Raw genomic sequence first — 23794 nt, 5'->3', positions numbered from 1 at the left:
CTCCGAGGGGGTAGTTTATAATTTTTGGATTAGGCCCAACTCGCTACCTGGCATGTCTGTGCCCTGCCATCCGTCCTGGCAGGTCTGGGCTGCAAGTGCTGTGTTCCGCTTACTCCCCTTAGCTGGCCTCTTTTCACCCTGCCGTAAGGCATCCCAGGTGTGTGGTCTTCCATCTGCACACTGCCTTACTAGGCGTGCCTAGCGATTATTTTGGTAAAATTGTCGTTTAATTTCCGTCTGCCTCTTCTGTCTGTCCGGCATCACGACTGAATGCCTGTTGTCAGGGTGGGAGGGTGGTTTTTCTTTGTTCTGGCTGATGCGCTGTCCCGGGTCATCTGTTCGTCCTTGCAAGTGTCAGCGCACTTCTTTAAATGTCCCCCCCAAACCCATTGCAGGTAACTCCCTGTTTTCCCATTGGGGGGTTTGAATGATTCCCATTGAACCCCCATTGGTCTTCCCACTTTTCACACCTTCTCCCCCACTCTGCAATTTGGGGGGAGGGCGTCACACTTGTGCTGGCACCACACTACCGCACAAACCGGTTTGACCGGTCCCTTCCGGGTCCAAGGCTGACGTTATGGCACCGGCCCGTTATGCCCCTTCCAGAGGCGGCCTTTGCTTTAACTTCCGCACTTGTCTCAACTCGCTACCTGGTGTGTGTCTGTGGCCTGCCATCCGTCCTGGCAGGTCTGGGCTGCGAGTGCCGTGTTCCGCTTACTCCCCTTAGCTGGCCTCTTTTCACCCTGCCGTAAGGCATCCCCAGGTGTGTGGCTTTCCATCTGCACACTGCCTTACTAGGTGCGCCTAGCGATTAGTTTGGTAAAAACGTCATTTAATTTCCACCACGCTGCCTGAGAGGCTTACGTCTCCAGGTAGCTACCCCCATCTCTTTCTTTTTTTCTTCTTTTTTTTATGGGCAGTCTGACTGTGCGATCCCTGCAGCCAGGTTTGCCCAGAAGATCTCCATTCCTACCAATGATAGGTGCACGCTGTCTGGTGCGAACAACTCTGGTCGTCTGGAGTGGATCAAGCCGTGGCATATGCTCTCAAGCCGATTTGCTTTGCAGTATTTGCAGACTGCAATGTTCATCTTCTTTCTGGAGTTGTCCACTGCCTTGCTTGAACAAGCCCCTCTCCACTTGATCCTGGGGATTATTTCTGACCATATGATGGTGGTGTTGCTGCATAGCCTTGTTATTTCCGTCAGATCTTGTCTGATTTCACTTAGAAGGATCTTTCTCCCCACCCTGGCCAGGTCGTTACCCCCCAGGTGTATGATTAAAACATCCGGATGTCTCTGAGCTGTGTCTAACAAACCTCGCACTGTCTGTGGGAGCTGATCCGACTTCATGACAGGGAATCTTCATCATTTAATTTTTCTTGCCGCTAGGTTTCTTCTCATGTTATTGACGTTCTGGTTCCACCATGTTTGTAATCTAGCAATGAAGGAGTGCCCAACCACCCATACTGTCCTGGGTGGCGCACCTGTCAGTGGAATCCGAGACAAGTTCTAATTATAGTAAATGTGGCCGTATGTAAGTTTTGTTTGCTTTGGAACACCACCTACCCACAGCATTGATGGCATTTTCTTCCAACCTAAACTTTGCTGCTGTTGTGGCTGCACCTATACGGAAATAATGGGAACCAGAAACTGCTTGTGCCTTGCGCATGACTGCTGAAAATTGGTATCTGCTCAACCAATCCCCATTGCTGTGCCTAAATAAAGGGCCCGGCAAACTGGGACGCGTTGTCAGATAATTTCTTAAATTGCAGACCGGGCAACACTTTGTCTGTTTTATGCAGTTGAGCTGGATCCAAGTGCCCCTGCCTCGCTGGTCTGTTTTTGACTTCCTTAAAAGAAAGCGTACCCTGTCTGATTCTGCTCTGCAATCCTCAGCCTGAATGCAACTGCCGCCACTCATTCTCTTCTCTGTGGCTACTATCTCGCTTACGCGCAAAGCCCCAAAGAAAACTGTGGTAAAAACTGCTCGGAATAGACCTAACTCATACATGTCATCTGCCATTGTCTCCAGTGCGTCTATCAGCATTGTCAGCTTGTTGAAATCTATGGGATGCTTGTTGTCCTGTCTTGGTCGCTCCAGCCGTTTCCAGCCCTTCTTAGCTGTTTTAATATAGTGTGAGGCCGTGTGATCCACCCATCTGTATTTTTTAGAAATGAGCCACCGCTGCCAGGTGTGCCTGTGCACAGGAATTCGTTTTCCCCTGCTGGTAGGCCCATTTGATCAAGCATTCAACTGTCAGTCTAGTCGCCACTGGATCCTTAAGTGATTTAAGTCCCCCTATTTCCATTAGTGATCTGGTGTATTTGGAGTATCTCCTGTGTGTCTCCGGCTTGAGCGCATTGTGAACTAATATTGATAAGTCTGCTACGCCACTTCCACAGACCTTTCGGTAAAGGTGTCATCGCTTGTCTTGCCTCCGGGGCTAGCTTCCTGAATTTGTCCATCTGGGAACGAGAGAGAGCATCTGCTCGTAAATTGTTTATACCCTGCATGTGTCTAGCCCTGATGTCCAGGTTCCTCTTGAGTTGAATGCTTACCAATCGCCTCAATAGTCTCAGCGTGTCAGGGCAAGATGCCGACCCTTTATTTATGGCTAGTACCACACCTAGGTTGTCCGACCATATTGTTAGCTTCATGTTCTGCAGTTTATCTTTCCAGACTGTCATTGCTACCACTGTGGGAAACAGCTCGAGAAATGTAATGTTCCTGGTGATCCTGAGCTCGTGCCACCTGTTTGGCCAATTGCCAGCGCCCCGAAACCACAGCCGCCTGTGGCGTCTGTGAACAGTGCTAACTCGTTGGCCGATATCCAGCCCTCTCTCCAAATGAGCAAACCGTTAAATTGGTCAAGGAAAGAATCCCATACGGCCAAATCGCTTTTTACTCACGATCCCAGCCTGACATGGTGGTGCTTTTCGTGCAAACCTGCTGTCCGTTTACATAAGCGCCTCGCAAAAACGCGTCCCGCTGGGATAACCCTGCTCGTGAGATTCAGTTTTCCCACCATTCTTTGAAACTCCCCCAGGGTTGCTTTCTGTTTCCCTCGCATGGACCTGATTTCTTCTCTTAGCTCTGCCACCTTATCCCCTGGGATGGGATCCTTGATGACCCCGCGATTGAGTCTAACTCAATGCCCAAGAAAACCAGTGTTGTTGCAGGGCCCACAGTTTTATCTGCTGCCAGGGGGACACCTATTTCTTTAGCCAGGTTTTGAAAAGACCTCAGTAGGCTTGCGCATTCTCCTGTGCCTGCTTTACCCACGAATAAGAAATCGTCCAGGTAATGCATCTTTCCCCCGGCTGGATGTTCCTTGTGCAGCGCCCATTCCAAAAATGTACTATACTGCTTGAAGTGAGCACACAAGATGTGGCAGCCCATGGGCATGGCATTATCAACATCAACTTCCCTGTTGTGTTGAAAACCTGATAGGTAAAAACTGTCTGGATGTACAGGTAATAAGCGGAAAGCTGACTCAATGTCTGCCATCGCCAATAACGCCCCTCTACCTGCTGATTTTATCATCTCAATGGCGAATTCTACTGTGGCGTAACCTACAGAACAAGATTCAGGGGGGATGCTGTCATTTACCAATGCGCCTCCTGGGAATGATAAACGGTGAATGAACCTGTATTGTCCTGCTTCCTTCTTGGGTACCACACCTAATGGTGAAATTATTAAGTCTTTGGGTGGTGGTGAGGGCAATGATCCTTCGATGCGACCCAGCCTCAATTCCTTCTCATTTTTTGTGCAACCACTTCTGGGTGTTATGTGGCTGATTTTAGGTTTTTGCCCCCCCCCCATCCCCCCGCCCCCTCCCTGCCGGATGAACAGCTATGCCTGAATTTGCAGCTCGGTTCCCAAGTGCACTCATCTGTTTGGAATTTCCAACAGATTGCTTGCTCTCCCTTATCGCCTTGACCCTTGCTGCTGTGGCAGTGCTTGAATCTATGAAAAGACCTAATCTTTTCGTGCTTCCCTTTGTGGTACGTGTTCAGAAAGGGGTGATTCCTGCCTTCCCAGCCAGGATCTGACCTCTCTGGCCACCATCATCTTGTGTATATAGCTAGACACGTCCTCCTCATTCCATTCCATCTCTGGGTGGGCCTACGTTTTTAACCTGAAACATTTATCGTATTCGAGCCATGCATCCCCCAGGATGTGCTTCATGTATTTTTGACTCATATAACCACAGGTCCGCTGCGCAGCGTGGGAATTTTTCTAATATTATGCAAGCCATGATCCTAAAAGCATCCAACCAATTCTCAAAGTTCCTTTCTTTCCTGACCCTCTTTCTTTCCCACTTACCCTAGTCCTCCTTATCACACACTGTGAGATCCAAACCTTTTCACTGAATTTCAAGTAAGGAAAAAATGATTATGAATTCCTTTCGCCATATTCTTTCTTTTACTGTTAGTGGGATTGCGTTTGCCAGACATGCAGACCTTGTTGTCAGTGCGGGGGGACCTAATGAGTGTCTGACGTACTCCTCGGGTGATTGCCCCACAGACCTAGCGGTCTCTTGCTCTTTGCCCCCTATCCCCTAGGCTGGTGTGGGGTCCCCTGTGCTCCCCCTTTCCCAGTGTGTCCTAGACTATGCCCTGCGCTGCTGCTTTTTAATAACATTGGCGCAAAAGACTGCAAACAATCTTCAATTATTGCGCTTTTAGGCTCACCCTCCGATTGGTTTCCACAAACCGCTGGTTTCGGGTGCTTCTAACGCTGCTGGTGCCTGGGTAGGCAGATTCGCGGCCTTTGGTCTTTTAGCCACCTTCTTAGCTGGTTTCCCTTCTGTTCTTTGTTGCTTGGTTTATTTTATGTGTGGGGTGCCCCTTGGACCCTGGGCCATTGGCTTCCTCCCTCGTGGTAAGATTTGGATCCGAGACCTGTGAGACATCTTCATCCGCGACTCTCTCTTCCATCTTTGCGCATAGCCAGTCCTTGCCTCGCTTCAGGGCCTCAGCCCTCATATGTGCCAGCATCTTCACCAGAACGTCTTGGTGCTCAACTACTTCCACTTCTTCCATGCTGGTTCAGAGAAAACTTAGTATATAGCCTTAAATATTCTCTTGCTGTGTCTATGTAAATGTCTCTGTTCCCTTTTTTTTCTTTTTTTTTTTTTTGGATTGTGTGGCTCAAAATGAAAATGTAACTTCTTGTAGGGTCTCTTTATAGAATATTGTAGTAGCGAGCCAACTTCAACTTTTGTTCATAGATTAATATCATTCATTGCTTTTTCACCTGTTTATATAGTTTCCTGGAGTTGCTGGGCTGCTGCAAATAAAAGCCCAGTGTCTTGCCTCTGTAATAGCTTTGTGTTGATCGAAGCAGGAAGTGAAACTAAGTTAAATCGTGGAGTTGCGTCGCCTGTAAAAAGGCTGTCCTCCATGCCGCATGAGATGTTTCAATTGCCGCTCAAAAATGAGAAAAAGACAAGTCCGACCCCTTGGAGTCGCGTCGCCAGGCAGGCGGTCCTCCGCAGGGGAAAATGTTATAATAATACTTCACTACACGTGGTTGCGCCGCCCAGGTGGGCAGTCCCACGCTGTTGGCCTGCGATTCCTTTCCCCGTTCGGGAGCGAATGCAGGACACAGATGGACCCCCCTGCAAGTACTCAACTCCAAGAATGCTCACACTGCCACTCCTCAGCAGCTCACGTTGTTGGCGCCCCACGAAGGTAGAACCCAAGCTCGTTTCTTTTTGTTTGTTCTGGCTGGCACGCTGTCCCGGGTCATCTGTTTGCCCTTCCAAGGGACAGTGCGCTTCTTTAAATGTCCCCCACAAACCCCTTGCAGGTAACTCCCTGTTTAACCATTGTGGGGTTTGAATGATTCAAACCCCTCCCATTGGTCTTCCCACTTTTCGCACCTTCTCCCCCACCCTGCATTTTTGGAGGGGGGGGGCCCTCACACTTGTGCGGGCGCGACATTTCCGCAAAAAGCGGTTTGACCGGGCCCTTTCGGGTCCAAGGCAGCCGTTATGTCCCTTTCAAGGGCGGTCTTTGATTTACCACTGCAAGGACAGTCTCCTCTCTGCTGTTCCAGTGATGTGGGACTCCTATTTATGTGTGCTGCCTGGTCTTCACTGCGACTTAATGTTCCTTCTGCCAGTGGGTTGCTTGTGGGGGCTCTGACTGCTTCTGCTGCCTCTCCTGTCTTCCTAGAGTCAGCCCGGACTCCCCTCCACAGGTCAAGTCCTTAGTCCCTTGCTGGCCCTTTCCAGCCCTGCAAATCTTTGTCAGCTCCAACTGGCATTTGATTGTGCTTATTGGTGGTCTTCCTGACCACTGACTCCTCTGCAGCTTCTGGACTCCTTAGGTGGGCTTCACTCATCATCATCGTCCCAGATCTTCACCCATAGCAGGGTGGACATTGCCTCCTCCCTCGCCTGGACACTCCTGCATGGACTGGACTCTGTCCCCTTCTTTTATAGGTCCTCTTCATCCGGAATCCACTGTTGAGTTCCACCGGTCTGGTCCTGTTCTTGCAGTACTCCAGTTCTAAGTCCCCATGTTAGTCTATGGTCTCTTACCACTGCTCTCCTGGTCGCTGAGGGTCTTCTAGATATTCACCTCTTGGGGTTCCATACTCTCCCAGCCCTTGGCTAACTACTCCATATACTCTGGTGGGGGACCCATTCTCGCATTCCACTATGTTAGTATTTGGTTTTGCTTCCCTATAGGGCCCTTGCTATTTCTATGCTAATTCCTAGTACTTACCTGTGTATATTTTGTGGATTCTTACCTCCAGAGAGGGGAGGGGGATTGCCTATGGTACTATAGTTCAGTGTTAATATAACAAAGTACTTTTATTTTTGCATCACTGTGTGGCTCCTTTTATGTGTGATAAGTTTCTGTGTGACTACTGTGGTGTTGCAAGTGCTTCACACTCCTCCTACATAAGTCTTGGCTGCTCACCAGAGCTACCACTAGAGAGCCCTGGCTTCCTAGACACTAACAGTTACTAATAAGGGTTGCCTGGACGTGGTATAAGGTGTCAACACCATAGGTGTCCACCACACACCAGGCCAGCCCCCCTACACTGGGAAAGGAAAATTGTGAGGCAGACAGGTTGAGCAGGTTGGCGACGGGCTCACACGAATGGGAGTTGAAGCAGAAGGTGGTACAGAATATTTTTAAATCATGGGGGTGAAATGCCAAAACTTTGCATCCAAACTACCATACCCGCAATCTCAGAAAAATGCCCTTTCGATAGACTGGTCAGGAACATTTGTTTTCGCTTTTCTACCAATTCCCCTATTCCACAGTAATCAACAAATGCAAGAGCAGCGCCATGATGCTAATTATAATAGTGCCACAATGGGCAATACAAACGTGTTATTCAGAACTGGGCAATATACAACACCTGCCAAAAAGACAAGACTTCCTTAATTAGAGTAAGTAACAAGTGCTCACTGTTCAAGAACCCTTTTGCCAGATACATAAAAACTGAATTGTCATGAGAACAGACCCTCATTTCCCTCCAAAGGTGGTCTCTCAATTTCATATTAATCAATCTATTTAAATTCCAAGTTTCTTTTAAAACCCAGAAACGCATGCCGAAAGAAGCCTACTTACATTAGATACAAGACATTGCATCATGTATTACATAGAGAGAACTAAACCTTTTAGGAAATCTCAGCAATTGTTTGTTGCTTTCTCTGAAAACTTTAGGAGGAAGGCTGTATCAAAGAACACAGTTTCAAGATGGATTGCACAATTAATCCAATGATGTCACAAAATGTATGAAAAGCCTTACCTAGAGCTCCAGGAGCGCACTTTATCTGGAAAAAGGAAGCAACAGTAGCAAGAAATCTCCTTGGCAGCAACTTGGGCTTCAGTACATACTTTTACGAAACATTATTGTATTGACATATGAGTGAAGAAGCTCAGCTAGGACAAAGTGTGTTAAGACATACATTTTCAAATGAATATCCATCTTTAACCCAGCCACCGCAATAAAGAAAAACAGCTTTAAAATCAGTGCACAGCATGTGAATCCAGAAGAGATTCATGCTGCAAAACAGAAAGTTTCTTACCTGTATGTGTAGTTTTGCAGCATGAAGATTTTCCAGATTCACATGCGACCCACCTGCCTCCTCCAAGAAGAAGGAGAGAGAAAAAAAAAGAATTTGAAGATGGCGAACAGGGGTGGAAACATCTGGAGGAAGTGTAACAATGTCATCAAATGGTACTTCCATTGACACCCAACAACAACACAAAAAGGTTGAGAAAGAAGACAGACATAATTTTTTTTAGGGAGAGCAATAGTAGATAATCCAGACCCAACCACCAGCTGGCGGAATAATACAACATGTGAATCCAGAAAAGCTTCAAGCTGCAAAACTACACCTACAGGTAAAAAAAAACTTGGGTCCTAATTAATCCTGCGCCCCTGATGTACCTCCGTAAAAAAACATTGTTGTCTGGAGATTTTCTTTTTTCATTTGTGTTTTTGGATCATTAGATGAGTAATTTAGCTTGTGTAGACATAGCTGATTCGGGCGGAATTTTTCTGGACAACATTTTTAAAAATGGCAGATATGTTGCAGTGATGTAATATTTCAGGAACAAGGAGACCTATATACTTCATTTTGGTGTCAAAACATAGGTTTTAAGGGTCAAGCAGTCTTACAGAGACGGAAAATAACTTCTCAGAGCAACCCTTCCTCCATTTTGGAAAATGACGGCGATAATAGAGGAGGAAGAGACATATTTAGAAAAACAAATAATAATGGTTTTTAATCTTTTATGTAAACACCAAACAGTGTTTATGATCTGAATATGAAAAAAAGTTCATTACTCCTATTTAGACACATTTTCATAGTTCACTTTATTTGTTTCGGCAATTGCTTGTTTTACATTTGCAGAATGTTGAACATTTGAGAAGATCATATCGACAGGGACATCTTTTTGTAGCATTTTGCAAGTACATGTACATGTAAGTTCTGTGGGTAGAGGCTTTAGAAATGTTGTAGGTTTTAGCACCCCATCTGTAGCTTCCCAACCAAATTCACACTAATTTTTCTCTACATATGCATAATCCAAAACATTTACACATCTTCTGATCAAGTAGAACGCTCTTTTAATGTGTCCATGCACAGAACATGATGTCGGTAAAAGATTACTTTGCAGGACTGAAATCTTGAGCTCACTGTACCAGAGATCGTCAAATGTGTGACAGAACTCGTTTTTCACACACACACACACACACACCCACAAGGTATTTTTCTCTCTTTAAAGTCACATTCCTCTTATGTCTCAGTAAATCCTTTTAGAAATGTCAGCAGTTAAAGCTCCAAGCTTTGTTTCAGTTATGTTCATAGTGCCATCACCTGTAAGAATATGTGCCTTGATGAGGAAACTGGGCATTTCTGGGTCAAGTATCCATAGTTCTGACAATCCTTGACTTAACTTTGCAACAAATCTGAGCAGCGCAATATCATCTGTCTCATTTAACAATACAATTACTCGACTGAAACCATTTCGTACAGCCCATTCAACATGTGGCACAACATGATGGTCAGTTTCCTCCAATTTACTGTTAAGTTCTTGAATAATATAGCCTGTGTCTTTTGAATATATCTCTGCAGGCACCAACTCCTCATTGTAATAATAGAAAATTCAGTGTTCACTGAAGCATCAGCAATGTTTTGGCGAGTTAACATCTCCAAGTTCATCTTGTTCGGTGTTGATAACCAGAATTTATCAAGTTGCACAGGTATAGGTGTCAAATTTTTGATGCAGGCAAGGTCAATTGTTCCACTTGTAGACATTTGTTAGTTTCTCTCACATTCTTTGACAGATAGTTCAAGAGAACTATCAGAAACAATGCATTTCTTGCAAGATGCACACTGACTTTGATATCTGTAGAACAGTCTGAAAGACCTCTCTGAAGTATTGCATGGAGCAAATCTTGAACATTCGCTATTGTGACATATAGTCCACAACAGCAGCAGCAGTTTTAAATGAGGACACCTTTTTGAATGGAAACTCTTCAGGTGAAAGTTTTTTTCCGAGCTCTTGTACAAGTTTGTGCTTCACTGGTTTGGTTGCAGCATCTCCATTAAATAATGAGTTTGTTAGAAGATCATGAGACAGAATGTCCTTGATTAAATTAACCTCTTTCTTTTGCTACAACCATCTCTGTGTGCCTGCAAAAGTTGTTTATTTGTAACCTGTTTTGTAGTGGTTGGTTGGACGAAACTCTTACTATGGCAACTGTAGCGTGGAAGTTTAGCTTTAGTGATTGTCAAACAGATTGTTCTCTTTAAATACAAATCTCTCCTGCTTCAGTTTTGCGTATAGTTTTGATCCATGTTCCAGGGCATCTAGTAGACATGTCTTTATATCGTTACCCATATATTGTTTGGTCACAAAGTTGTGTAGTTGCACAGGCTCAGTCATTTTGAAGCGGTTTCCTTGCTGCTGCATGAGAAGAAGGCTGTCAACATGTTTATTAACACGTTCCCCTCTCTTTCCAGCAGGTTCCTGGTGAGGAACAGTTTTACGATGGGCCATTAATTTTGAATTTGTCATCTCTCTGAAAACATTGCAAATAGAAAGGACTTCATGGTAAACTAGCTGCTATTGAGAAACATATTCACTTTTACGTGTCTGACCGACAATTCCCTTGGAGTTTTCTGTGATCTATGGATCATCTGTTCCAGTTTCATAACTGGAGCCACAGCATTGAACCTCCGCTCTCTGTCTTTCATTTAAAAATTTCTTTAAATGAATTTTCTGTAGAGGTATAGTTTATCCGCCTCTAGATCCTTTACTTTTTCCAAATACCAGGACCCATACCTCAGGTAGTTTATGCAGTGGAATTCGTGAAACACAGTAATCAGTGACACCACAGTCTTCAGGTGCAGCTCCCAATCACCTGTCTGATCAACATCTGCTAAGTTTTTAACTATAACCATCATGTGTAAAACATTTCCCAGTGCTTGCAAAGTTCTGATTTTTCTTCACATTCTGTAACAAAACTCTACAAGCTTGGTTTTCAGGTTTTCTGGTTTTGAACTGAGTGTATTGAATATTGCCTGGCTTTGCAATATGTCTTTTGAATGAAGTGTACCCTATATATTGTTTGCTGCTGAGATAAGAGATGCAAAATCTAATTTGTCATTCTTGTTCCAGAAAGCATTCCAACTCAGTTTCTATAGCCTCATATGAAGAGCATGCCTTGAAATGAACAAACATAATCAGTTCCACTCAATACTGACTGGACAGATTTGCTTCCAAAGATTCCAGCATCAATAAGTGCATTGTCTAGGTCCCATCCACTGAGATAACTTCCTGCACACCGCAACATAACATTTTTTCATGTGGAAAACATTCATCATTGGATAAAGATCATCAAACTCTTCTGGATTGCTCATTAAAATGTCAGCTACAGAACAGAAAACACCATCGCAGAAAATTGGCAGGATAAGCTGGTCTTCAAGCTGAGCATGCACATTTTTGAATTTTTTTTAGAGCTGTGTATACTGTTGCGTAGTTTGTGACTGAGATGTTATTACTGCTAAAGACCCAACCTTCTTCAGTGGGAAGGTGTTCTGGGAGATCGGAGCATGACTTCCAGCCCACGGAGGAACAGGCTTTTCTTAATCCTTCAGTCCGCACTGAATCAGTGTACAATATAATTGATTCAGTTAAAACAGCTTTGCGGACTGCAGCATCAGCTAGAACAAGATCCATGCCCTCAGCCACTTTGAAACTTTCTGGTAGACATGGATGTGTTGATGGCTTGTAGTTATTTTGCACATGTTGGCAAGGCTGTTGGGGTATAAGTTTGCAGCTTTGTTTATGCCTACAGCTGTCAGTATGTTTTTCAGCAGCTACTTCATTGGTGCAGTCTTGAAAAGCACCATAGCAGTATCATGTGTGCTGGATGTTCCAGACCAAGAAGGGCGGTCATCAAAATCAAAATTATCAAGAGCAACAATTGTATGTCCTTTCCTGGTAAAGTGACTTGGAAGTGATGTGTTGTCAGATTCACAAGATTATACAGCATGAACTGTTAACAAGTTCCTGCTCTGTACTATGTAATCATAACTTGTTTATACACCAATCCTATTTATTGAAGTGAATAGCTCTCTAATTTCGCAATTGTCATAGATTACATGGGCAGTCATCATGTGTAGCAGAGTTTTCATATTGCTGTGATATAATTAAAAAAACATGATTTGGAAAATACAGTATAATTGCACAGCATAAGCCAGTCAGTTCATCGGATTGTCTTCCACTTATACACTTATTTTTTCAAAGCCATCATCAATATTAACGGCTTCTGTTCTGAACCTTAGTTTCTAACAGTTTTGCTTTGCTGATATTAAGCAGTGATGTAAAACATGTTAAGACAACATCCAGGCATTTCTTGTTGACTCCTATGATTTGCAGAGCTGTGGGGCATCACAAAATTCATCATTAAGTCTAAAATCAAAATCTTTCAGGATGTTTCTTAAAAAGTTTCCTGCAGACTTTACTGCATCCTGTGGTCTTATTTCGGCAGCAAGAACTTCAGGAGTCAAATCAGCTGAGAACATCACAAGTGGTTCATTATTTTTGTTAGACTGGCAAAAATTAATTCTGTTGTACACTCTCTCCAGAAAAATCATAATTCCTTAATTATGGATCGATACAGTTTTATCAGTGTTGACCATTATTTCTCTGATCTCACTGAGTGTGAACCCTTAGCCAGCTCTGAGTGGTTTTAAAACTTAATTTGCTTTTTCAAAGAGTGCAAACTTAACTGAAGGCTGGCAGTTACATTGCTGCTTGGGAGCTCATTGTACATTCATATTTTCGGATGTATGCACGCAGTCAGTTCGGGTGACTATACAAATCTGCTGCAAATACATTCATCTTGCGTTTAGATCAGCTACTCTGCTGAAAACCTCATCTTGGAAGAAACTAACTGCAGATAATAACATGTTTGCCCTTTGAGGTTCACATACTCTGTACTTTGTTTTTTGTCAATCCCTTTGGTACTTGTACCTAAACCGCAGATAACACATTGAACCTCTGCTTTCTGATCAGTTGTTGGAGGTAGACAAAGGGTAGGCGCGATCTTCTCAGTGGGTGGACATTGGGTTTGGTTGTCGTTGCTTTCTCAGAATACCTAAATTCTTGTTGTGATTCACTGGTTTCTGTTATTTTTTGGCAATTTTTTTTTAGCCCTTTTTTCCTTTGTATACGACCTGTAGTACTTGTTGTTACAATGATAAAATATTTGATTCTCTTCACCCATCAGTTTCAATCTTTTGTGAACTTTGTCTTGCCTTATTTTACAGCATCTCAAACTCTCTTCTGTTCAGCCACAGTTGATGCTAGCTTTTCTTTCGGATTAGTTTTGCATATGACACCTTTTTTTGTTGAATGAGTCATCAGATTTTGTAGTTAGCAACACTGTCAGGATGTAAAGATCCTCTGCTACCCACCTGCATCACTCATGTTTACGAATTTGAATCAATGGAAAACCTGTAACAAAAACAATATTAAAATAAATTACCAATATGATGGCTAAAACACATCATTATAGAGCCGCCATTTTGGAAAATGGCAGAAGGGTTGCTCTGAGGAGTTACTTTCTTTCTCTATAAGACTTTTTGATCCCCAAAACCTGTGTTTTGACACCACAATGAAGTGTATAGGTCTCATGGTACCTGAAATATTACATTGTCACTGCAACGCACCCACCATTTTTAAAAATGTTGTCCAGAAAAAATCAGCCGGATTAGCAATGTCTACTCAAGCTAAATGACTTCTCTGATGATACAAAAACACAAATCAAAAATGAAAAGCTCTGGACAACAATTTTGTACAGGGGAATATCAAGGAGTTAGGACTAATTTTGCAGCACAGTTCTATTGCTGACATTTAACATTTGGCATTTAGGTGTATTTCGACCCAGGATACTGGACGGTATCCTTGGGCTTGAAGGTCATGTACTGTCATATACCCATGCTGCTGTCCTACAATACCAACGGTTCAAGGCTGGCCAGGAGCATTTTCAACTTGCTGTGCTCCCATTCGGCATCAGCAGTGCCCCTTAGGTGTTTGAAAATGGACAGCAATCACTTTTGTAGAGGACAGTAACTCCTGTATTCCTGTACTTAATGACTGGCTGCTGAAGGCAGGCTTCCATGGTTAGTCGTGGGCCACTTCCGGATGATGGCGAAACTCATAATATCATTGGGGTTTACCATAAGCAAAATGTAGCCCCATGGTTAGTCGTGGGCCACTTCCGGATGATGGCGAAACTCATAATATCATTGGGGTTTACCATAAGCAAAATGTAGCCCCACCTAATACCATCACAGAGGCTTTTATTCATTGGGATGATCCTGGAAACAGTGAAGTTCAAGGTTTAACCTCCACTCCACAAGTCCAGGACGTTCAAACTATTATCCTGATATTTCTGGCTCAATGCTGGATCCTGGTAAGGGTCGCTCTGAGACTTCTTAGCCTGTTAGCCTCATGCATCCTCAGCTATGGCAAGTGGCACATGAGACGTGCAGAGGAAACTGAAGTCCCTGTGGTCCACTATCAAGGCTGCCATTCCCAACACCATCTAGGCGTCAGAGGAGACTGTCAAGATCTGCAGTTGTGGCTGAAAGATCACAGTTTGTCCTGTGGCAGGACACACTTCCTTCTCCACACAGAGCTGACCGTGGTGATGGACACATCGCTACTGGGCTGGGGGGTAGTCATTTGGGAAGGTTGCGATCAGAGGCTTGTGCTCTCCACTAGGGGGCAAGCTTCAAATCAACCTACTGAAGCAACAGTCTATCTATTTGCCCTGAAGGCTCTTCTGCTGTCAGACAGGGGAAGTCTGCTGCATATTCTCATGAACAGCACTACCGCCATGTGGTGCTGCAGCGAGCAAGGTGGAGTGAGGTCTTGGGCCCTATGCTGGAAGGCTTTGAACCTGTGGAGGTGGCTGGACCACCGGAACATCTTCCTGGTTACCAACCACCTAGCAGGGTCCCTGAATGCCAGGGTGGACAAACTGAGCAAATGTTTTCTGACAGATCACTGGTTATATCTACATCTCAAGGCAGTTCAGGGTATATTCAACCAGTTAGGAGAAGCGTGGTCAATTCTATTGACCACTGTCCACAAGAGCACCCTTTTGGAGACCCATTTCAGCTTGAATGGAACAAGGGTCACCCATATTCTCTCCCACAACCGCCAGTCCAATCTTGAGTTCTGAAGATCAACAACAAACAGGCTCATCTTATTTTGATTGCCCAGTCTTCCCTTTCCTTACTGGATGTTGAAGGTGGTCTTGCCCCAGGCTGTCGTCATCCACCTCCAGGCTAAGGCGAATCTCCTGTCATCTTTGGGGTTTGCTGTCAACATGGCAAACTCACACATGGCTCCTTTCAAGAAACTCCCCTACATCAGAGCCATTCTGGACACTGTTCAGTTCAGTTCAATCCATCCATTGACGGCAAGCTCTGTGCAGGTGCTCACGGACAATACCATCGCCATACGGTACTGCAATAAACAGGGCAGGCCGGCGTCATGGACCCTGTGCCAGAAGGCCCTGCATCTCTGGAAATGACTGCACCACAAAAACCTTTCCTGGTGGTGAACTACCTGGTAGGTCTTTGCATTGCAGGACAGACAAGCTGTCATCGATGCCTAGCGGATTACAAGTAGCAGTTACATCTGGAGGTGGGGCAGGGTCTCTTCTGTGAATAGGGAGCACATTGGCTCAATCTGTTCGCCACTGCCAAGAACATGCAATATTAGCACTTCTGTGCGTTCGAATTCCCAAGATGTCTCATACTCGGAGACAAGTTCTGCCAGTACCACTCTGGACCCGAGTTGTCAAGAATATCAGGACCAACCTGGCTCAAGTCACTCTAGTTGCCACTGAATGAGGACAGACCGTGGCACGCAGAACACTTAGGCTTGAGTGTCTGTTCTCCTATCAGGCTGCCCCTTTTGGAAGGATATGCTCTCACACCATCAGGGGAAGGGTGGGTTTTGCACCCAGGCCTTTGCAGTCTTCACCCTAATGCTTGGAGATTGTGGGGGCAACAGCTGAACATTATAGACTTTCCTCCAGAGATGGTTGATGTCATCTTGACAGACCTTCCTCGAGCAAAACTGTATACACCTGTTGTTGGCTGAAATTTGTGTGTTGGTGCACTATTCAGCAGATAGGACACCTTCAGGTTAAGTTATCTGACGTTTTATTTGTGTTGTCCCAGGCACAGTAAGGCTTTGCTTAGGGCACATCTAAAGGATACCTTTAAGCTGTTTCATTATTTTTGCTGTTTGACTTGTGGTTATGCGCTTTTTGAAAGATTCTGAATTTGTTTCCTCTTTCTTCTTTGTTATACCACAGTGGGATCCTAACTTGGTCCTCATGTTTCTGATGTACACTCCCTTTGAGCCACTTCACAGCCACTCCTTATCGCTTCTCACCCTCACAAGTGTTATTCATCATCATAACATTGGTGCAGTCTGTGAGTGATCTTCAGGCTGTCAACCTGCTGTATACCACCTTTTTCTTGGACAACCTGGTCTTGCATACTCAGGCATTTTTCTTGCCTAAAGTTGTGATACCGTTCTAAGTTAGCAAGAACATCACTTTGCCACATTCTGTGCTCCACCTTATCCCTCTAAGGAGGAGAAGAAACTCCACCGCTTGGACCTCAAGACAGAGCTGAGCTTATACATAGATCATACCAGAGACCACCAGTTGGATGATCTGCTGTTTGTGGGGATTCTCTGGAGTGAAGACAGGCAACGCTGTTGAGAAGCGAACCATCTCCTTCAGAAAGACTGCATGCTCATTCTACCACAGCCAAAGCCGCTAACACTGTCCTGGACATTTGCCAGGCAGCTACGTGGGCATCCCTCCATACAGTCACAAAGCACTATTGACTGGACAGTCAGATTCACTGGGGGAACATTATACCTTCTCGGTCCTGCAGGACCTTCTGGTGTGGCTCCATCCTCATATCACCTCCATATTGGTACTGCTTCAAGCAATGCTTCAAAAGGTGAGAAATCTTTTACTAGAAGTCTGTTATGTGAAGAACAAGTTACTTGCCTTCTGTAGTAGTCTTTCTGGTAGAAACGCTGTCTAGCTGCAGATTGCTCACCGACCCTCCCATGCTCCCTGTTCTTTGTTTGGATTCTACCCATTAATAAAATCCCAAGTCTAGGAATGTGCACACTGTCACAACCAATGTGCTATTTGGTCTCTGCGTTTGGGGTCCCAGACAGCCTTGAAAGCAAATGTTCTTATTGTCCGGGAGTGATGCCTATACAGGCTCCATGCATCATTTTTGGAGAAGAACTTCTTAGTCTGAAGCTTCACTGTGCCACCTACTGGTGCAAAAGTACTGATGAATAGTTTCCAGATCCAGTCAGACACCGGGGGAATATTCAAAAGGTGAGTAATCTGTGGCTAGATAGCCCCTACCAGAAAGAGCGTTATCAAAGTTAGGTAACTTGTTAATTAAATTTAATTCCTTCTGGCAAAGAGATAATTAGCTTTTGGGCTTCAAATACAGATTTGTTTAAGTTAGTGAATGATAGAGAATTTTGATGACTAGTTAATTCCCTAATAAGTTATTGGGATATTTAAAGTGTTTTGCATCAGGTGTGCTGTCAAAACCGCTAAAATATACTTGCATAGTAGAACTACGTATTCATAGTACCCAGATTGTAATACCAGCAATCCTTTAAACCCCCATGCATTTATGACTGCGACTCATTTAGGACAATACAGAAATGCAAGAAATATATGTCTGTTTTAATTTGTCAAGATTTTGTGAAATGTTGATGTAGTGTGATTAAACTGTAAGACAAACTCTTATTGGCATTTTTTTTTTTTTTTTTTTTTTTTTTACTTTTAGGAAAACGCTCCAGATATGGTCTACTTGGGTTCACTAACCAATTTTGACTTGACCTATGCTTGGACACAAGATAAATGTGTTCCTCTTGTTCGGGAGATAACATTTGAAAATGGAGAGGTAGGACTGAAGCAGGATATGTTTGTCTATTTTACCATTCAAATTCTGCTTTAATCCAAAAGAGATTGTATTAGCAGCAGTGACTGCGTATTTTTGCTAAATGCTAATTTCAAAGGTTTTTTTAACAGATAATAACCTGCACAAGTCTGTACATGTACTTCATATTGGTGTCAGATTACTGAGAGTGGATTAAGCAAAAGTTACATTTCCAGTTCAAACAGTGATATGAACTCAGTATTTACGCATACAGCCAAAACAGTTGAATGAATTTATACCAAACTGGGATTAGAGGATTGCACCTGGATCCTCTTGGTTTCAAAGGTTGCTTTTCCGTAAAGCTGTTCAGCATTTTTCTTAGAGAATGAAGTGGCTTGGCCTCAGAAAGAGATGAAATAGCAGAGGTTTAACTCGGCGCGGTCATCTTTTCCAATGGGGAACATTCCCGACTTTACACCAATTCAAATTTCAGCTCTATGCACCCTTGCCTATTTTAGGTAAAGTTTGGCTGCCAAAACAATATTTTCCACCTTCCTGTTATAACTCCCCCTTTTCAGCCCTATAACCCGTATGGTGAGATGTATGAATACAAAAAAATGGGTATCGAATTTGCACACTGTTTGCTGAGTATGGGGTACATTAGGGGTAGAGAACACAGAAGAGATATGGTACTATTGTTGTGCACAATAGCAACTGATATATGTGAACAATAGGCAAAAGTTACTTCACCACATATTATTGACTCAAATGTACTATACTCTTCTATTATTGAATAGAACAAACTCTGAAGTGCGCCCCAGATATCATGTTTTCAAGCATGTGCACAGAGAATTTTTGACTTGCCATTGACATGCCCTGACATTGCTGTGTTTTGGTAGCAGCCGTTGCAAGACATGCAGGACTGTGAGGCCCGAATCAGGCCTCTTGAGAAACCTCCCTGGACCAAGATGAGCTGTTCTGTGGCAGGAGGTGGACCCGGAGCATGAGGCTGTTGACCGAGTGGGGGGGGTGGGGGGGTGCGGGGGGCAGTGGAGGCTCAAGCAGTGGTGTAGGTGCATAGACTAGTGATTTGTGGTGCCTGTGCAGTATTTTTGCACCCTCTGGCTAGTCTCCTTCAGCTGCACTGTGAACTGAGTGATTACTACGTATGCTGCTGCGGTGGAGGTGCCAGGTTGCAGTGTGTGGGACAGGCAGGGGCCAGAGCGCCACATGGGCTGCCAGCAGTCACCAGGTGGTTGGGGGGGACTTTGTCAACCACACAGTCCACGATGCGGAGCTTTGTCACAGGACTGATTGCTGGTGCGCGCTTATCATCTGCAAGGAAGGGAGAGACTATATGTTCATTGGCTGAGCCCTGCGGTCTCGTATGTTGGGGGCCTTCCAATACGTTGGTGGAGCTTTCTCCCCTACCACACCCTCCACATACAGTGATGGCAGTGGTGCCTTGGATGGCTGTATGTGATCTATGTTGGGGGCACCTGTGAAGGCCACACCTGGAGACTGCACCGTAGACGTTTGATCCCTGACGCCAGTGTGGAGTCTAGGTGGAGGCACGGCACCTGACTGTCTGGCTGGTTGATGGAAAGTAGGGAGGGCAGGGATCTGGGGCATCGAGCCACTTGTAGGAGGTTAGTCTTGGGGCACTGGAGGTTTACTATCACCTAACTTGGAGGCTCACTGTCGAACTATGGGCAAGGCTGCAGCCCTGGTTCAGGGGAGGATCGATAAATGCAGTAAGCCTGATTCTGACAAGAGGAATTGAGATGACGAGCCTCCACTGTCAGGTCCTCCCTCCTCAGAGCCCACAGATGCAGTACTACAGGTGAAACAGGACTCCTGCTCATTCCTCAAAACTAAGATAGGAGAGTTGAGTGTAGGCCTCTCCCTACTACAACAGGACCTCTGCAAAACAGTGGAGAGGGTGACGGAAACCAAGAGCCAGCTCCTAGTAGTGGAGTACACCACCACATCCCTCCAAACTGAATTGACGTCCCTCCACCAGTGTGCGAGCCACCAGGAATCTAGTGCGGAAGAGACAGAGGGCTGTATTGTGGAGTCCCAGAAGGCGCTGCAGGCCCCTGCCTATGGCCTTTGTCTCTGACTGAATCTGCACCTGGGTCCCTCAGGATGCCCTGTCAGCTTGTTACATGGTGGAGAGGGCACACAGGGCTCTGACGCAGCAGCTGCCGCCTGAGGCCCCCTCCAAGGCCGATCATCACCTTGCTTCTCAATCTCATTGATAGAGACACGATCCTTCGAGAGATCTGTAAGAGGGTAGAATTGCTTTGTGAAGGGCACCGAATCATGCTCCCTGAATACACCGCAAAAGTACAGCAACAATGGCACACTTTTCAGGCAGTTAAGGAGAAGCTCCACGCCATGCAAATTTTATACATGTTGCAGTTCTCAGCTCACCTCAAGGTCATCTGCAACCACAAAACTTTATTCTTTGACACACCGGAGAGCGTCTGGGTTGGGGAAAGACCACTTTTGGGTACAGAAGGGGGGGTGGCGTCTTCGACCCCGGCCGGCCGTGAGAGAGAGCATCAACAAACTGGAAGCCACTGCCCAGGAGGCACAAATGAGGTAGAGGCTGCCATAGATTCGAGGACGCTATGCTGTACAGCCCGCATGGGCAGCTTCTGAGCTCTGAGGATGGCTCTCCAGACAGGAAAGAAGATCAGGGTGGTAACAAGTGACTATGTATCTAGCTCTGTCCTCTGTGGGGCACAACTGTCTGCAGTTGTTTGTGTTTGCTAGGGTTGTTAAATGGTTCTTGTACTAGGGTGACAGATGCTTCAAATGGGAAAGTGTAGGGAGGTGGAAGGGAAGTGAGAATTGGTGGCTGCCTGATGCACCACCCTTAGCCCCACAGTGGGGCGTTTACACATTCAATTCCAGTTAAACAAGCTTAGGGGCACATTTCATTTCGTCCCATTTCTGGCGTAGGCATACACACAATTCTCAATTTGCTAGTCACCTCCCGCCCTGACTGGCCTTTCAAGGGATCATAGCATCATGACTTGGAATGTTAATAGTCTTAATGACAAAATCAAAAGTGGGGCGGTATTGTTGTATGTGAGGAGGCACACCCCTATGATGGTCCTTCTCCAGGAAACACACCTGCTGGGGACGCGATGCCCCTTCTTCGGCCGCTATGGTTAATCATTTGTCTTCCATTTGGGTTACACAAGACGATCTGGGGCAGGGATGGCCATTTTACTACACAGCACCTTCCGGCTGTTGGTTGCTTCAGTGCACCATGATCAGGCAGGGAGCTATGGTATATTACACAGCATAATGGGTGGACAGGCGTGGACTCTAGGTAGCGCGTACGTGCCTCCTCAGCTGTTGGGGATGACCCTGGAGACAGTGGTGGGGCACGTGACAGCGGCCACCCGTGGGTTCATATTGCTGGGTGGGGACTTCAGTGCCTTGATGGACCCTGAGGTAAACACAAATTTGTGGATGGGGAGGTGGGTGGGGCGAACGACTAGGCTAAGGTCCTGAGTGGATGCTTTGGGATTGGTGAACGTCTGACTATTTCCCCACGAAAGACACTACACCTATTATTTTCCCCCACACAGCACATCCTCACGCCTTGATTTTTTTCCTTTTTACATTCACAGACCTGAGCCTGACCACTCAGTCATGCATTCTCCCCAGAGCCCTCTCGGACCATGCGCCGGTGCTACTGTCATTGGATATGGATGACCGGGAGGGGAGAGGACCACAGCGACTGAATGCGCAGTGGCTGCAGGATGCAGACTTGGTAGAAGAAATAAGCGGAATACTTCTACCTTAACAAAGGCTCAGTGGCTTCATCAGCGCTACTCTGGGAAGCATTTAAGTCCGTCCTCAGAGACTGAGCCTTCTCCGCTGTGGAGTCACAAGTGTTCTGTCGCAAGGCTGTGAGCGCTTGGATTTTGGAGAGGGGGGTGTAGGAGGCTGAACTGGCTTGTAGTGAGTACCAAGGGGTACTTACACCTTGCACCAGGCCCAGTTATCCCTTATTAGTGTATAGGGTGTCTAGCAGCTTAGGCTGATAGATAATGGTAGCTTAGCAGAGCAGCTTAGGCTGAACTAGGAGACGAGTGAAGCTCCTACAGTACCACTAGTGTCATATGCACAATATCATAAGAAAACACAATACACAGATATACTAAAAATAAAGGTACTTTATTTTTATGACAATATGCCAAAAGTATCTCAGTGAGTACCCTCAGTATGAGGATAGCAAATATACACAAGATATATGTACACAATACCAAAATATGCAGTAATAGTATTAGAAAACAGTGCAAACAATGTATAGTTACAATAGGATGCAATGGGGACACATAGGGATAGGGGCAACACAAACCATATACCCCAAAAGTGGAATGCGAACCACGAATGGACCCCAAACTTATGTGACCTTGTAGAGGGTCGCTGGGACTGTAAGAAAACAGTTAGGGTTAGAAAAATAGCCCACCCCAAGACCCTGAAAAGTTGGTGCAAAGTGCACTAAAGTTCCCCAAAGGACATAGAAGTCGTGATAGGGGAATTCTGCAGGAAAGACACAAATCAGCAATGCAACAACGATGGATTTCCAAACGAGGGTACCTGTGGAACAAGGGGACCAAGTCCAAAAGTCACAAGCAAGTCGGAGATGGGAAGATGCCCAGGGAATGCCAGCTGTGGGTGCAAAGAAGCTGCTACTGGACAGTAGAAGCTGAAGATTCTGCAGGAACGACAAGTGCTAGGAACTTCCCCTTTGGAGGACTGATCCCTCATGCCGTGGAGAGTCGTGCAGAAGTGTTTTCCTGAAGAAAGACCGCCAACAAGCCTTGCTAGCTACAAATCGTGCGGTTAGGGTTTTTGGATGCTGCTGTGGCCCAGGAGGGACCAGGATGTCGCCAATTGCGTCTGGGGACAGAGGGGGCGTCGAGCAAGACAAGGAGCCCTCTCAGAAGCAGGCAGCACCCGCAGAAGTGCCGGAACAGGCACTACGAAGTGGAGTGAAACGGTGCTCACCCGAAGTTGCACAAAGGAGTCCCACGCCGCCGGAGGACAACTTAGAAGGTCGTGCAATGCAGTTTAGAGTGCCGTGGACCCAGGCTGGACTGTGCATAAAGGATTTCTGCCAGAAGTGCACGGAGGCCGGAGTAGCTGCAAAAGTCGCGGTTCCGAGCAATGCAGTCTGGCGTGGGGAGGCAAGGACTTACCTCCACCAAACTTGGACTGAAGAGTCACTGGACTGTGGGAGTCACTTGGACAGAGTTGCTGGATTCAAGGGACCTCGCTCGTCGTGCAGAGAGGAGACCCAGGGGACCGGTGATGCAGTTCTTTGGTGCCTGCGTTTGCAGGGGGACGATTCCGTCGACCCACGGGAGATTTCTTCGGAGCTTCTAGTGCAGAGAGGAGGCAGACTACCCCCACAGCATGCACCACCAGGAAAGCAGTCGAGAAGGCGGCAGGATCAGCGTTACAGAGTTGCAGTAGTCGTCTTTGCTACTTTGTTGCAGTTTTGCAGGCTTCCAGCGCGGTCAGCAGTCGATTCCTTGGCAGAAGGTGAAGAGAGATGCAGAGGAACTCGGATGAGCTCTTGCATTCGTTATCTAAGGAAATCCCCAAAGCAGAGACCCTAAATAGCCAGAAAAGAGGGTTTGGCTACTTAGGAGAGAAGTTAGGCTAGCAACACCTGAAGGAGCCTATCAGAAGGAGTCTCTGACGTCACCTGCTGGCCCTGGCCACTCAGAGCAGTCCAGTGTGCCAGCAGCACCTCTGTTTC

The 23794-nt window shown here is 45.7% G+C and overlaps 1 protein-coding gene across 2 annotated transcripts in view; it reads left to right on the top strand.

Moving 5' to 3' along the window:
• ERP44 (endoplasmic reticulum protein 44) overlaps nucleotides 1-23794 on the top strand; it is a 1253443-nt gene that overhangs the window by 751075 nt on the left and 478574 nt on the right. Inside the window, exon 8 of one of the 2 annotated variants that reach the window (XM_069219627.1) lies at nucleotides 17908-18024. The exons of the other annotated variant lie outside the window; for it this stretch is intronic. Coding sequence (XP_069075728.1) covers nucleotides 17908-18024 — 117 coding nt within the window. The remainder of the gene's footprint in view (nucleotides 1-17907; nucleotides 18025-23794) is intronic. 2 annotated transcript variants of the gene reach the window in all.

Source organism: Pleurodeles waltl, chromosome 2_2 (genome assembly GCF_031143425.1).
Source record: "Pleurodeles waltl isolate 20211129_DDA chromosome 2_2, aPleWal1.hap1.20221129, whole genome shotgun sequence".
In the NCBI taxonomy this organism is placed as follows: domain Eukaryota; kingdom Metazoa; phylum Chordata; class Amphibia; order Caudata; family Salamandridae; genus Pleurodeles; species Pleurodeles waltl.
This window is presented reverse-complemented; position numbering and strand designations above follow the sequence as displayed.